This window comes from Stegastes partitus, unplaced genomic scaffold (genome assembly GCF_000690725.1).
Source record: "Stegastes partitus isolate 25-593 unplaced genomic scaffold, Stegastes_partitus-1.0.2 Scaffold601, whole genome shotgun sequence".
In the NCBI taxonomy this organism is placed as follows: Eukaryota; Metazoa; Chordata; class Actinopteri; family Pomacentridae; genus Stegastes; species Stegastes partitus.
Window position 1 is genome coordinate 332,704 of NW_007578332.1, and position 15,679 is coordinate 348,382.

Consider the following 15,679-nt stretch of genomic DNA (forward strand, 5'->3'; position numbering starts at 1 on the left):
ATTAAACTGACAAGAACTGACATGGTCCAATCTAAAATTATTTGTGCAAATATATATCTGGATTTATTTTCTGTTAAAGTATATGTTTAGTAGACCTTGGACTTCACCGAGAAAAAACGCAAGTGGGAAAGTATCTCAGTGAGCCGACATCTGCCATAGCAGCACCCTGCACAATCAAATGACTGTTTAAATTCAGCTGAGTTGATCAAAATATGCTGTACAGGACGTCCAACAGGCACCAACAAAAGTGCAAAAATCAGTCAGTTTGTAGAAGAATGAAATAAAATATCAAAACAAGGCAAATAGGATCATGCTTGGAAAGTTTCCAATAAAATATATATAGAAAACTAAAATTGAAGGCCAATAAGAAAAGAAACAAATGTCATTGAAAACGTAAGATTTGTCTTAAAAATGTCAGTGGAGAAGAAGCTTGGAGCTTCGGAGCAGCTGCAGCAAAGGTTGAAATTACAAAAATGTTCCCATGAGCCTTGGATTAAAAAAATAATAATAAAAAAGGATGAATTATCCTTAAATGTAATTGTGTACTTAACAGGTTGCCAGGAACCAGCTGCAAACAAGACAGCGAGGAATGCCTGATCACCAGGTACTTGATGGATGAATGCAGTTTTTAATTAAACTTGTGCTTTTTCGGCTATGACAAACTCAGAAGTGCCCCCTTAAATGTATTTGCAGTGTTACTTACAGCTAACTTTATATGTTCACGGCCCTGTGTTTTTATTTTCGACATTGTGCTGCATCATCCTGTCTCACCAAACACAGTAATGCTCCGTCAAGGTGAAGCCTTACACTCATCTTTTAATCAATAATAGGAGATTATTGATCGCCATAATGGCTTTTCCAAGAAGTACAGTCAGGCATGGGAGAGGGGGCCAAATGTGGTGGTGATTCAGAGAAAGTAATGAAGTTATTCTTTATTCCTCCGGCCTCTGCCTCATGTGGATGATGATGATGATGACGGTGGTGATGCTGTGGGTACCACTTTAAAGAGACGGATGCAGGCCACGCCCTTCCGAGAGCCACCCATAGGGGGCGCTGTGGCGAGAGAAGCAGGCCGATCAACAGCAGCTGTACCTCACTGCCCTTCCAGCAGCATCTCACCTTCAACCGGCCAGACGCGCATCCAAACCGCGGCGAAGACGGACCAAACGCAAGCGCCGAATAAACCAGCAGAGGGACGCGATCGCCACCAAAAGCCGACTGATTCAATGATGTAGGGGGGTCGTTTTGCGTTTTTTTTAAACATCCAATCTGAGCCTGCCCGCCTCACTGCGACACGGAAACACCATCCAGCTGCGCATAAATAAATTGCAGCCTCTTTCAGGTTGCCAGGATAAAAAGAGAAGCAACAAAACCTCCCTCTCCTCTCCTCTGAGGCTTTTACGCGTCAAAGGACAAGAAATCTGTGCGCATCTCTCTTCCGATCAGGCCCCGATCGCCTCCCAGCCTTCAGCAGCATCCTTCCTCTCAAGCAAGAAAGCAGCAGCAGCATCATCCTCCTCCTCCTCCTCCAATCTGCGCAATGGCCGATGTCCCAGCGGAGTGCAACATAAAAGTGCTGTGTCGCTTTCGTCCCCTGAACCAGTCGGAGATCATACGCGGGGACCAGTTTGTGCCCAAATTCCAAGGAGATGACACGGTCCTCGTCGGGGTAAGTGAAGGGAGCCGCTTTTGTTGTGCGCTCACAAGGCCTCTCCATCAATAAATCATCAGCTCACCCCCGTCTGTGGAGGCTTTTCCAGATCGGAAGGCACGATAATCGATGCAACACAGATGAATATCAGCTTTTAGCCCAACACATATCCCTTTTTACCCCAACATGACAAAGCATAAGTACACTGTGGAGGCTGTTAAATTGCGCACAGTGGCCTCCTGCATCAGCTGACTGACACTTTATTGTCATTAAACACGCTTTCTGTGGCACGTTTGTATAGAAACAGACACGTTTCTGTAATATATGTTCTATATAATGACTAATCCTTATTATTTACACATCTAAAGTCACGTGTAGCTGTATAGAAATTAACATAAATGAATACAAAGTGTGGCACAGGCTCATATTCCATGAGTCAGTTCATTCATTCTGGTTGTTTACATTCATTATCCTCCTTTTAATGCTGCCACAAAGAATAAAAAATGTCTTTTTTAGTACAAAATGCAAGATGAGATTCAACTCTGCTTCATTGTGGGGTTATTGTTCAGCACATAGGGATGCAGAGGGAATGGTCTTTGTAGCAGATGTTGAAGTTTAGCGGTGAAGAGGGTGGAACCCAGTCTGATTATGCAGCAGCCTTGTTTACTCTGAGGCCTGCTTTACGTTTGTTAGGATGGATACAGTCAGATGTACACGATTCAGCATGTTTTCAGTTCAATTTCTTTCAAAAAACAAAAAACAAAACATGTTTTCATAAAATAAAGTCTCACATCCAACACTGCGAGCCGTGTCATAAGATTATTTTATTGGTAAATTCTAATGTAATCAAATTCTGTGCCCATTTTCTGGATTTTTTATGGCAGCAGCTTTCCTTATTCAGTACGAAAGACACTCAAAGGGCTCTGATATCGACAAATCTTGAAAGGGGTTGTCTTGGAAACAGACTGAATGAATCCATCTTCGCTGTCAGGTTTTTGACAAAATTGAAGTTTTGCTGCTCGGCTGTCTTAGATAACAGAAAGCTTGACCACTGCTGTGTGGTGACTGACCAAAACACCTCTAAATCCTGTCATTTATAGTCCACATGTGAGCCTGTAAAAAACGAGAACAACCTGTGGTTAGAAATCTAACATCATTCGATCAGTTTCAGCTGTATTTCTGCTCATGTATATGTTGCTGGCTGTCCTGCCTCAGATGTGTTGTTCATGGCCAAGTGTGTCAAGGAGGATTAAAAGCAAGATAGAGGGGATGAGGATTAGCCAGAGGACCAAAAAAGGGGAGGAATGGCTTTCATCGTACAGAATGCTAAAAGTTTCTCCAGCAATAATGGAAACATCCCATCCTGACCTTCCTCTCTCCTCGGCACGACGCTGGAGTCAGTCAGAAACTGATCTCTCTAATTGCCTAAAGAGAGGATCAATAATCTTTCAGTGAGCTCATGCATCACTGACCTGCTTTCTCTTCTCTCTGGCTCCACCTGTCTGTCTGTCTGTCCGTCTGTTTGTCTTGAACATTTTCTCAGCTTCTCGTCTTGTTGTGGTTTTTCCCTCCCCCCGTCTTCCCCCCCACTCTCATCCCCACCTCCTCTCCGCTCATCATTCTCCATTTTTATGCCTCTTTGTGCGCCTCCTACATCCGTCCCTCCCTCTCCACTTCTGGGACTGACCGTCTCCGTCTCTCTGGTAAATCACTCTGTCATGGAGGCGGTCAGCAGATGAGTCAATTTGTTAATGACATTTAATACGGCTCGTGTTCTGGGCAGCTGGAGTTATTGTGTTGCATCGTGGCCTCTGTATCAGATGGGACGGTGACATTCAGGGCTGTAATGGCCTGGTTTCTGTTGGCGATGCTTGTCTGGGCTGAGTCACTCATCAGTGGATGGTTGTCTGTAATTTAGAAAGAGAGGATTTATTTTAGGAAGTAATATGTAAATATATAGAAAACACAAGTTAGGATCTAACCTGTATAGCCCACATGCACCTTTAACTGAGCTTTCCAGTGATTTCAGTGCTTCATCTGTTTTCATTGACTTGATTTCTTGTCGTGTGCACACATGTGGATTTTCATATAGTAGAATATAAGTGCATTAATGGCTATAAAATGTGAGCATTTATCCTTATAGCAATCGCTTCAGATCGTGGGAAATACATGTATTTGCTTTTTTGTGAGAGTTAAGCTGACAAACTTATCTCGAATATTGTCGAGCACACAGACAGGAAGCAGGTCAAAGTCAACTTCACTGCTCCAGGCCAAGCACGTAACTCCCTTAAAACACAACATGTCGCACCAGCATTTCAGTTTTCGCATGTGTACAAGATTAAAGCATGCTAACTAGTGAGATTTAGAGGCGCTGGCTGGCAGATTTTTGGTCTTGTTGTGCAAAGCCGGACTAACAGTTTATCCTTGTTTCCAGTCTTTGGCGAAGGAAAGGTAACACTCTGACTGGAGCGTCGTATTTTCCTGCAAACTGGGCATTTATAGCTCCTGTCACATGTTTACTCACTGTGCCTTAATGTTGCACTACAATATAAAGTCCTGCATCTAAACAACATGGTAATAGCAAGAAGCAGAGAGAGCTCAGGAATGTCTGTTCAGCAAGAAAACACCATCAAACTGCCATAAATCATAAGACGAAGAAACTAAAATTGAGTTGCTTTGATTATTTATTTTACAACAATAGAGAAAAAAATGGAATCATCATGTATATTTTTCCATGTGTCCACTACTGTTTTTATTTATTTTTTAAAATTTGCTGTACGTATTATATAAATTTAGCTACGTATTTTTAAAAATATGTTTCCATACTTGCCTTCTATCTGCTCCGTGTCAGTCCCAAAGTCCCAAAATGTTTGTTACATGACTCCTGAATCACTAATGGCTTCAGAGTTGCACAAAAATGTTCTGATTTTTGTAGTTTTTTACAGAATCTGGTTCAAACAAATGTTTTATTTTGGGCAAATTTTCAAATTAAACATGTAGAATAAAGAGTTTTTGATGAAAAATCATAATTTAAGCTTTTATGATTCGATTATGTTTCCCACCAGATGGTCATGTCACAGATTAGTGCTTCACTTTCTGTTGGGAGATTGAAAATCTTACAGTTCTTTTTGTTTTTACAGTTTCTGGCTCTGATAAATTTTGTAATTTTGGCGATTTCTTTAAAAACAACGAACCTTTCAGACCTACAATGGTACGTTTTGGGTTTAGAGGATTAATATAGGTCAACTCTCATGTGAAAGATCTACAAATAAACACAGACAACCCCTTGAACATGTTTCCATTTTCCAGAAAGCCTGATGAAAGAAATGTTCTGTGGTAAACCCACTCAGTTCTGCATGCTGTTGTAACAGAAGCTCATTAGCGGTGATGAGAAACGCCTGGAGGCTCCAGAGAGGCTGCTCAACAGCACCTTACTGGATAGATGCCCATTAAAGAAAGGCACGACTTTCATACGACTTTGTTCCCATGTTAGCTATAAAGCCAGTAATAGGAAAACAGCATTTTATTCACCTTGACAAGTTATCTGAAATTGCCGTGTCCTGGATGAAATATGGCTCAGAGTAGCTGGAAGAAACAAGGAGAGCTGAAGAGGCTGTTTCTCTCTCGCTCTGATCGCCTTCTTTTGTTGTCCAGAAGATAAAAGCGGTGCTGTATGAGCCTTCCACACAAAAAAAAAGAATATTCTGCATAACTGCGTGTTCGGATCGCTGTGTTGCTGTTTTAACATACATGAGAAAACAGCTCATATCAGTTCATCTGAATGTTTTCATCTGATGATTGTTCCTCCATGGCCTCACTGTTAGCTGTCTGACCTCTCAGGAGTAATCACGTTTAGGGGGGAATGTTAAAGAGCTTACCTGATAAACTTTCAACCAAAAACAAAATATTAATCGTTGCAAACCTGGAGTCAGTTTAGTTTATCATTCTGTCAAGTCAAAAAAAAGCCTAAAAATCTCCAAAGTAACTGTAATTAGAATTAGAATTAGAATAAAACTTTATTGATCCCTTTGGTACAAGACCTCAGGGAAACTGCTGCACCAGAAAAAAACATAATAATATAGGGAGCTTCCCTGAAACTTAAAGGAAAGATGTATTTTTTAAGATGAATGAATGAATGAATGAATGAATGAATGAAAATGTAAAAATGTAAAAATGTAAAATGTAAAATGTGAACTGTGCCAAGTCAATTTTATCTATACAGTCTAACATCAAAAATCCCAAATTTTCTGTCAGAAGGTTTTACAATCTGTACAGTGTGCATCCTTAGACCCGTATATGTGATTGTATATGTGGTGGCAATGTATTGGGAAATCATAAATGTGCGTTTTCCAAAGATGGACGACATTTAAAGGACCCATTTCTATTTATCTTATGCTCGGTCAGTGACATGAATATGAGTCAGTCACTGATCGCGTCACAGGACTGAGATCACCTCCTGTACGCCACACTGGTGACCTGTTTTAAAGGGACTGAACTGTTCTAATAATTAACTGTATAGACTATGTGTCAGGTTGTACTTGTGATTATTATAAATTCCTGTAGAACACCATTTGATTGTCATAACTAAGCCCTCAACAGTTTAGTTCATTTTATGGAGCAAAACACACTTTTTATAGAAGAAATAAAAGATCTCAGATTGAATAAAGCACTGATTTTGAATTTTGTTTCTTGTCTTGACAGGGGAAGTCCTACGTGTTTGACCGAGTGTTTCCGACCAACACCACCCAGGAGCAAGTGTACAACACCTGCGCCAAGCAAATTGTCAAGGGTACGGATGAATGGATTAATAAATTAATAAATTAAAGTATTTCAGATAAGCTGTTGTGTCACATGTTGTTCTGTTGCTGCTCATAGATGTGCTGTGTGGATACAATGGCACTATCTTCGCATATGGACAAACCTCCTCCGGGAAGACTCACACGATGGAGGTACAGATTTTAGAGCAAAGTTCAAAACAGTTTCTTTGATTTGACCTTCACGTCAGTATGCTGCCAAATTATTCTTGCGATCAGCAGCATATTTTTTGTGCAATTTATTAAATAATTTTTTAAAAACAATGATCTTACACGACACTTTTGTTCCATAATTTATACAGATCAGATCTATTTTAATGTTACTCTGCTGGAATATGGTCTCAGAGAAAAAGACCTAATCCTCTGGTTTGTTGTTTTTTTAATGATTGGTCTATATTTTGTCTATTCTTTGTGCCAAAATTGCATTTTCTCATATTCTCTTAAGCTCTTGTTGTCCTTTGATTTGCTCCACCAGACATTTTAAGGGAATTTAAAGGCATTATTGGACGAAGGATTTGCATTAACCTTTCATCTTTGTCTGTAACTTCCCGGCTGCAGGGCAAACTCCACGACCCTCACCAGATGGGCATCATCCCTCGCATCGCTGAGGACATTTTCAACCACATCTTTGCCATGGATGAAAACCTTGAATTCCACATCAAGGTACAATACATGATGACTTTTATGGGATGGTGTCTTGGGTTGTTTTACGTTTTTATTAGTGATGCATGATGTTAAGATTTCTGGCCGATACCGATATCCGATATTAAGGTTTCTGATATCGCCGATAACCGATATCACCGATGTCGATATTCAATTTTTGTTCACACCAAAAAACAAGTATAAGTAAGCACTGTGAGAACGTGAAAACTATTTAAAGAAACCCAAATTAGACCACATAGTCGTATTTATTTCAAAAGTAAAACATATTTTAACATATTTAACGTTCAAGACAAGGACCATTTAAGTAAAAATATTTGCGAAATAGCAGCAATATCAAATGTAGAGACGAAGGCGCTAATGTTAGACAATCATTGGTTTGTTTAAATTTGTTCATCGGACCGATACCAATATACACTGATATCGGCCGATACCGATGCGGTCGCCGATATATCGTGCATCCCTAGTTTACATGTTGCATGGTGGCCTTTATATCCTTCATCCTTAATTTGTTCCATTTTGTTCTGCACCTATATAACTCTACCTCAGACCAAATAAAGAACAATTTTGCCTAAATGCTGACCTCTCATTATATAGTGGTTCCATTTCTTTTTTCTCTTCTCCGACAGGTTTCCTACTTTGAAATCTACATGGACAAAATCCGTGATCTTCTGGATGGTTAGTGCTTAAAACAACAACAACCTGCATACATTAAAAACTGATTTTAAAAAACCTAATGTCTTTATTTGTTATTTGTTCTAAAATACTAAATATCATCTAATTTTTTCTGTTTTTCAGTGACAAAGACCAACTTGTCCGTGCACGAGGATAAGAACAGAGTGCCGTATGTCAAGGTTTGTGGAAGCTGTGCTTTATTTGTTCTCCTTTTAGGTGAAAATCGGAGCTCCATCAGGTCAATGAAACTATCTCTGCCTCATATTTATTTCTTCTTCTCTCCTCAGGGATGCACTGAGCGCTTCGTCTCCAGCCCCGATGAAGTTATGGATGTCATCGACGAGGGCAAATCTAACCGCCACGTTGCTGTGACCAGTGAGTCTTTGCGTGTTGATATCATAACTATCACAATTCACGATACAAATTTCTATATGATTACATAAAAACACACGACCCATTCTTTCTTCCTTCTTGAGTGAATCCTCCTGGCGCTCCACCTCCATATCCAAGTTCTAGTTCCTCGCTGTCGCCAACATTAGCACTCACAAATTGTCGCTGAAGCGTGAAGTGACAGCTGAGTTCACGTAGCCCGCTATTGTGTCTCGTTATGTAATCTGCTGCACGCTGTAAAGCTTCTTTCATTCTCATAAAAAAGAAACAAGATGTAGTTCATTTTGATTTGCTGGGCAGGGACGGAGTGGATGGGAAGAAAATAACAAAGCAGACGAACATCTCAGCCCCGGAGCCATTTTTTTTTCAATAAAGCCATTCCTCGTTACAAACATAAGGAGCAAGCTGGAGTCAGACGGTGCAATTTTCAGTCAGCTGGCACCAGTAGGCTCTAATTAATGCTACAAAACCTCCCAAACACCAGAAATAAAAGCTGCCTGATCTGTAGTTCCTGCACTTTGTATTGAGCTGCTGATTCACTCCTCTGTGGTCCAGCAATAGAGTTTATGTGATGAATGGCTCCAGTACTGAAGGTTTTGCAGGTGATCGCTTGGCTTCATGGTACAAAACGTCAATGCAGTTTTAAAAACATGTAGCTGAAAAAGCCACGTAATTAACAGAAATTAGGTGCAACATTTGCTTCCAATCAAGACATTGCATGAGTGTAAACATTTATCTTGTGATATTTACTGCAAAAGGATCGTGCAGCTTTGGTTTCATGCCATAATTTTGTGTGACTTCTACTGAATAAGTTAAAATTATTGCTGTTCAGACAGATTTTTTTTTATTTATTGCAGCAGAGGTGTTTCTAAAACATAATAAAGAAACTCCTCCGAGAACTGTCTGAGTAACAACCGGCACAGTATATTCATTTATTTCTTTGTGTTTTTTTTCTGAGAGTCTTGTGCTGACTCACAGTGCTGCAGACTGAAGTAAAAAAGAACGAGATCAGATGAGCTCTGGGATTCGGTGTTCAACAAAAACATCAGCGCTGCTCCACTGTAATAAATCTCAACCTGCACAGACCTCGTTTTTCCTTCGGAGTTAATGTATTTTGCGCCTCGGTGCTCAGCGCGCTTGCTTCTCTTCACAAAAGACTTTGAAGGCTTTCACTTACTGTTGGCGACTGCAAATCATCTGTGCTGCAGGATTTGGGCTTTTTGCAAGATAGATGTGACTGACTGCTAACTGAACGACCCAGAAGCTTGAATTATTTAATAGTAGCCATCTAAGCACTTGTTTTGTTTCATTGCAATTAAGTAGTTAATGCAAATAAAGGTGGGTAAAGCAAGTTTCCACTATTATTGTAAAAGACAAACCCTCATAAAACTATCAAAACAACACTTAATTACCAAGCTAATGCAGCTATAAAGGACTGATTGTTCTAGAAAGCGGGTCATATCAGAATGGGAATTTAGTTAATTACATTTCAGGCTGCAGCTCTCAAATATTTAATGGCTTGTACATTAACATTTCTGCCTCTCAGTGCGAGTCCTTAATTACTCGAATCGCTGCAGTCAACCTTCCTGTCAATAGTAATTTGATGGTCTCAGCGTGCAGGTACTGAGCCAGAGAGACCGTCACAGGTCAGAGTGAGGCTCACGTTTAACATAAAGTAAATCTGGTCTGTCACTGTAAATGGAAAATAAGAGGCAAGCTCATACAGCGTCTTCTAAATCTTTACAGTAAAGATGAACTACAGAATATATCTCATTGATCATTTTCCTTTGCTGTTCAAATTGTTTTACAATCTTAGTACTTGTAAATAGAAGGATATCATGTGCGTGCAGTTATAATGGGATGCTAAATCTTATTGTAGAAAGCAAAATTCTTTATTTGTAATATACCTGATCATAGAAGGCATTCACCTGGAATCAGTCCTGAAATCTAAAATATAGGAGGTGAAATTTCCTCAACAGCATATGTGAGGTAAAATGGGTTTCACTAATGACGAGAGATGTTTTTCCTCAGCTGCAGAGTGGTACTGGCTGTCAGGCATGTCTCTAAAGCTGAAAGCTCAGATTATTTGATGCAGAACACTATAAAAGAACACAAGTGTTTTAACAGTTAACTCTCACCAGCCCGACTACACGCCGAGTGAACATTTGGGACTCTATAGACTCATTCTGAATCATTGTTTGAAAGCACAAAGCCTCACGATTCAAACTGTGCAAACCATCTTAGGATAACAATACCCCAACAACAATAGCAGCAGCAGCAGCAGCAGCAGCAGAATGAACAGTTCCTTCCTTTATAACAAGAGTGTGTTCTCAGTGAAATGGTAGCTTAGTTTTACCTTTTCTGTCATCCATATAGGTGCATACTTGTTTGCAGGATTACAGTCTTTTATATAGGGGCTGCATGTTAGGGGTTAATCCATCCATCCACTGAGCTTACTGATCAGCCATCTCTTACCAGACACTCCAGTGAAATACTATCTAACCTGACACTTCATGCTGAGCTGCAGAGTCCTTCTGTACATGCAAAATCCCTATAAATGCTCATTTTTTCCTATATGCCACACGCCCACCCTACATAGCCTGAGCTAGACGACTATGTGGGCTCAGTAGTGTCTGGATTTTACATGTGTATGGGGAAGTAGACGGATGCTTTGCCTGCTGATTGGATACAAAGACAGCTTCATTAAAGAGACAAATCATACGAGGGATTTAGAAATCACTCATAATAAAAGTAACTCAGAGTCTTTTGACTGTAAAGATGTGATAGCGATTACATTTTCCGACAATTCATCCTGTAACAACTGACTGGAAGCAGCCGTGGATGAGATTTGCTGAAAGCTGCGTTCCTGAGCAGCGCAGCCTTGTCTGTTTCCTGTCGATGCCTGCTGACTCACTGTGCTGCAGGACGGTGTGCTGATAGCAGCCTAATGGGGCGACACTCTGCAGACACTGAGCTGATGCCCTCAGATATCATCTGCAGAGAAACCTGAACTTTCTGTCTGAGCGGAGGTCCAGTGGAGAGAAGCATTTGGTACAGTGTTGTTCATTATCTGCCCTCTGTGCAACGGTGACATCATTCTGCTGCACCAACGGCTTGTCTCGCTGACAAAAAAGATTTCAAATCCATCCCCAAATTACTTCTTCATGATTTGTAGCTAGTTTCAGTGCATTAATCCTCTGAACCAGAAGCAGTTTCTGGCTATTTTTTTTTTTTGGTCACATTTTTACTCACTGTGGGCTCATTTTTTACTGCAATATAAAGTTCTGCACCTCTATGGAAACAGAACAGCCATGACAACAAGTAGAGAGAACTCAGAAATGTCAGACAAAGGTATAATGTCATAAATCACAAAAAAGGAAAAGAGTTAAATATACGACTATGTATTTTACAAAAATTGAAAAGACTTGGAATGTACGTGTTTTCTACATGCTCTCAGGTGTTACTAATGCTGGAAACCGTGTCTACATCGCATAGGTATTTTTTACTACTTCTATTTTTAATTTCTTCCAACACTGACCTCATATCTGCTCCACATAAACACAGCCTGCAGTTCAGCCTGAAGCCATGTCATGTGACTGTTGGTCACAGCTTAGTCACCGTATGGCTTTTTTTTTTTTTTTTCCAGTAGGCAGATTTATTTTATTTTTTTATAGAATCTGGGTAAAGAAAGGGATTTATTTTTCACATTTTTTTTATTTAAACGTGTAGAATGAAGTGATTTTAAACAAATATCATGATTTTAAACTTAGGTTTTTGTCATTTTTCCAACCTAACTCCATCAGAAAATTGATGATGTTTAAATTAAAGTCAGTTAACGTATAGGTCTCACACATATAAATACAACCTCAGTATATGCAACCTCAGGCTACATTACCTGCTACAAGCTTGACATTACCACATCCCTAACAAACTGTCAATGGTGAAGGTGCATTGTGGGTAATGTAGGCACCAGGCTTTGACAAGGACAAATAATATGTCTTTTAAATAATCTGTTGTGAGTCGTACCATATTAAAAATATACATTGCTTATTTGGTGGAGTACTCCTTTAGGGTCTAAGAATTGGTGGTACTGGATTATATTGTTATCATTTAACAGCAGGTAAGGATAGCTTCATTTTATTCTACTGTGTTTTTAACAGTATACTTTTTTCCTCAAGGGACTTTTGTAAGAAATGTTGACTTTAAAAAATCGGTGTCAAATTTTTCTCATTCTTGCAGATGTTCTTTCAAAGCTACATGTGATATCTAAAGTTTAAGACCCTCAGTTCACCTCTCCTCATACTGTCTCTAGCCTTTTGTCTTTGTCACTTCTCTGACTGTTGCGTGGCCCCGGTCGTTGTGCAGACATGAACGAGCACAGCTCTCGCAGCCACAGCATCTTCCTGATCAACATCAAACAGGAGCACGTGGAGACTGAGCAGAAGCTGTGTGGAAAACTCTACCTGGTGGATCTGGCCGGCAGCGAGAAGGTAGAGTTATGATCATTGAACTGCTTTTAATCAGCAACTTAGATGTAATTATTTTACATTGTCACATGTTTATGAGTAAACATGCAGACACAGATGTGTTTACATTCGACTGTATCTGTGTTTCTGGTTTTTTCATCTCTCCGTGCCTCATGCCATTTGTTCCTTCTCTTCCTTTATTCCAGGTCAGTAAGACCGGCGCTGCAGGTGCTGTTCTGGATGAGGCTAAAAACATCAACAAGTCCCTTTCTGCTCTCGGAAACGTCATCTCTGCTTTGGCTGAGGGCACGGTGAGCTAATGCCATCATTTTCCTCCATAGTTTCTAGGATCTTGGGGTTTCTGTGAGTAAAGTGATAAAAAGCATTTTTATTTTTACGTTAGTCTTCTCTTTTGACTTCTTTTTTTTTTTAAGATACTAGAAAGAAAATAATAGAAATAATAGCATTTTGCAACTTTAACCAGATCAAAGCATGTTTAATTTCATATTTTTACAATCAAAAGTGTCCTGTTTGCCTCCAGATTCAAATAGGAAACAGCCTCCTCTCTCATTTCTAACGTTCGTGTCCACTAGCCGACTGTCCCACATGGGGACGTGCCAACTTACCAACACCCTCCACTTCTTTCTGCCAGCTCAACAGATTTGGTCCTGAAATGCCAAAACTATCCCTGGCAATTATGAGATTAGTTGGATGCAGCACAATCAATCCCACACTTTTGACAGCAGACAGTAGATTCTGACAGACTTTGTTAACGACAAACCAGGAGAGGAACAATAAAAATGCTACTTTTTGCAGAATAAAATCTGTTAATGAATCTTTGCAAAAGTACAAAATCAGGAAGCAAATGAAAGAAACCCCAAGCATTTCTTTTGCTTTTGGTTGCTTGGTTTTCTCTTCTTCTCTCTCTTTCTCTAATCCGTTCTTATCTCGTCCCACTTTCCCATCTCTTCTTCCTCACTGCTTCTTCCTCTTTCATCTTTATCTTCCCTCCCTACCCGTCCTCGACTCTCTTCTACCCTCTTCTTCCGTCTCCTGCAGAAAACTCACGTGCCGTACCGTGACAGCAAGATGACCCGCATCCTGCAGGACTCCCTCGGTGGAAACTGTCGCACCACCATGTTCATTTGCTGCTCTCCCTCCAGCTACAATGATGCAGAGACCAAGTCGACTCTGATGTTCGGACAACGGTAGATGCACCTGCGGATGCTGTCGCAGCATCTTTGGAGAGAAATCATGCATGAAGTGTTTATTTCAACAGAAAGCAGGAAAACCACAGAAATATGTTTCTTGTTCTCATTTGCGGACCTATTTTTGAGTGTACTCATATAGTTTTAACTGCTAGTTTTAACGCTTACATCAGAATATATTAATGAAATTCAAAAAAAAATGCCAGAGTCGGATGCTGATCTAAACTACCCACTCGATTAAGTCACATTTATGTTTGACGTGCAAAAATAGATTTAAAGATGATCAGTAATACAGGTAGGAGCAAATTTGTTTGAGTGAGGCCGAGTCAAATCCATGCATCTTTCATAAACGTATGATAATTTAACTTGTAAAGGAAGCCAGGAAACGGGAAGCCAGGAAATGTGTTTAAGTGTCTTTTGCCTTTAATTTTTCAGCTGGGAAGCTTATCCTTTAAAATTAGGGCAATGAACTATTTTGGGCGTGACCTAAACTCCAAACAAAGGAGAAGCAGTTGCTGCCCTTAAAACAACACTGTGCTTGTTTCATGTTATTGTGATTGTGTTGTTTTGCCTGGAAGGGAATGACTGTCTTTTTAAGTCAGATGCCTCAGGAAAGTTCTCCAGAGCAAATTATTATCCGGTACATCAAAAATGTTAGCATCATCTTTGTTTTGCAGTTTGACCTCATGTCAGGTGACCTTGGAGCTACATAATAAACGTTTTATTCAAATACAGACACAAAGCATCATCAGCCTGACTCTGTGTCTCTTTGTCCTTGCTTTTCTCCGTCACAGCGCCAAGACCATCAGGAACACCGCCTCCATCAACCTGGAGCTGACAGCCGAGCAGTGGAAGAGGAAGTACGAGAAGGAGAAGGAGAAGAACAAGACCCTGAAGGAGACTATTCAGAAACTGGAGATTGAGCTCAACCGCTGGAGAAATGGTGAGATTAAGCGTTCTGTCCTTAGAAGTCAGAAACAGTTTTATTACCGAGTGGAATTTCACTCAGTGCATAACAGTCAACCTAAACATGGAGAAAAAGTGACAGGACAAATAAGAAGCAAGTTTATCAAATGCAAGGGATTGTAAGTCATAAAAAGTTCCATTGTCAGTGTGCAGGAATGTGCAAATGTATTGCTGGAGAATATGCACAGTATGTAATGCAAACTTTTGCAAACTCGTTGTCTTTGCATTTGTCCCCTTCAGGAGAGGACGTGCCAGAGACCGAGCAGACCACACCCGATGTGGTGACCCGTATCGAAGCTGTGGAGGAGCGTCCCATTCTGGACAATGACACCTCCTCCATTGTGGTCCGCATCTCTGAAGAGGAGCGCCAGAAGTATGAGGAGGAGATCCGCAAGCTGTACAAGCAGCTGGATGACAAGGTTCAAACATTATTAATCAGTATTACTAATTATTACTACATAATTAGGGCAGCAAGTCCTAGTTTCTAGTTTCCATGTCCATGCAAATGCAAATTTTTTAATTAAAGGTGCGTAGAGATATTTTTGTGCCCTCCTTCTCACTTGTGTTTATCTTGTGATTATGGATTCATTAATTATCACAAAGCACAAAGGAAATGAAAGTCTTTTCTGTGGATGTTAACGAGGTGTTTATGACAACGCTGTGTTTGTGCAGGATGATGAGATCAACCTGCAGTGCCAGTTGGTGGAGAAACTGAAGCAGCAAATGCTGGACCAGGATGAGGTGAGAGAACACAAACGGAATCACACAAACAAATAAATACACACTAAGCACGTACAGAACACATTTAAGAGAATACTAGTTCCACCTTTAAATTTAACTCTCTGAAGT

General features: G+C 40.2%; 1 protein-coding gene across 1 annotated transcript in view; it reads left to right on the plus strand.

Annotated features, from left to right (window-relative positions):
* The first annotated feature begins 1,096 nt into the window (after positions 1-1,096).
* The window catches only part of LOC103362778 (kinesin heavy chain isoform 5A-like), a 26,269-nt gene continuing 11,686 nt past the window's right edge, over positions 1,097-15,679 (plus strand). The window contains exons 1-13 of the mRNA XM_008289260.1: positions 1,097-1,669; positions 6,353-6,440; positions 6,527-6,600; positions 7,024-7,128; positions 7,755-7,803; positions 7,924-7,979; positions 8,088-8,175; positions 12,556-12,680; positions 12,863-12,967; positions 13,716-13,864; positions 14,659-14,807; positions 15,071-15,249; positions 15,503-15,571. Coding sequence (XP_008287482.1) covers positions 1,541-1,669; positions 6,353-6,440; positions 6,527-6,600; positions 7,024-7,128; positions 7,755-7,803; positions 7,924-7,979; positions 8,088-8,175; positions 12,556-12,680; positions 12,863-12,967; positions 13,716-13,864; positions 14,659-14,807; positions 15,071-15,249; positions 15,503-15,571 — 1,365 coding nt within the window. The 5' untranslated portion in view covers positions 1,097-1,540. The remainder of the gene's footprint in view (positions 1,670-6,352; positions 6,441-6,526; positions 6,601-7,023; positions 7,129-7,754; positions 7,804-7,923; positions 7,980-8,087; positions 8,176-12,555; positions 12,681-12,862; positions 12,968-13,715; positions 13,865-14,658; positions 14,808-15,070; positions 15,250-15,502; positions 15,572-15,679) is intronic.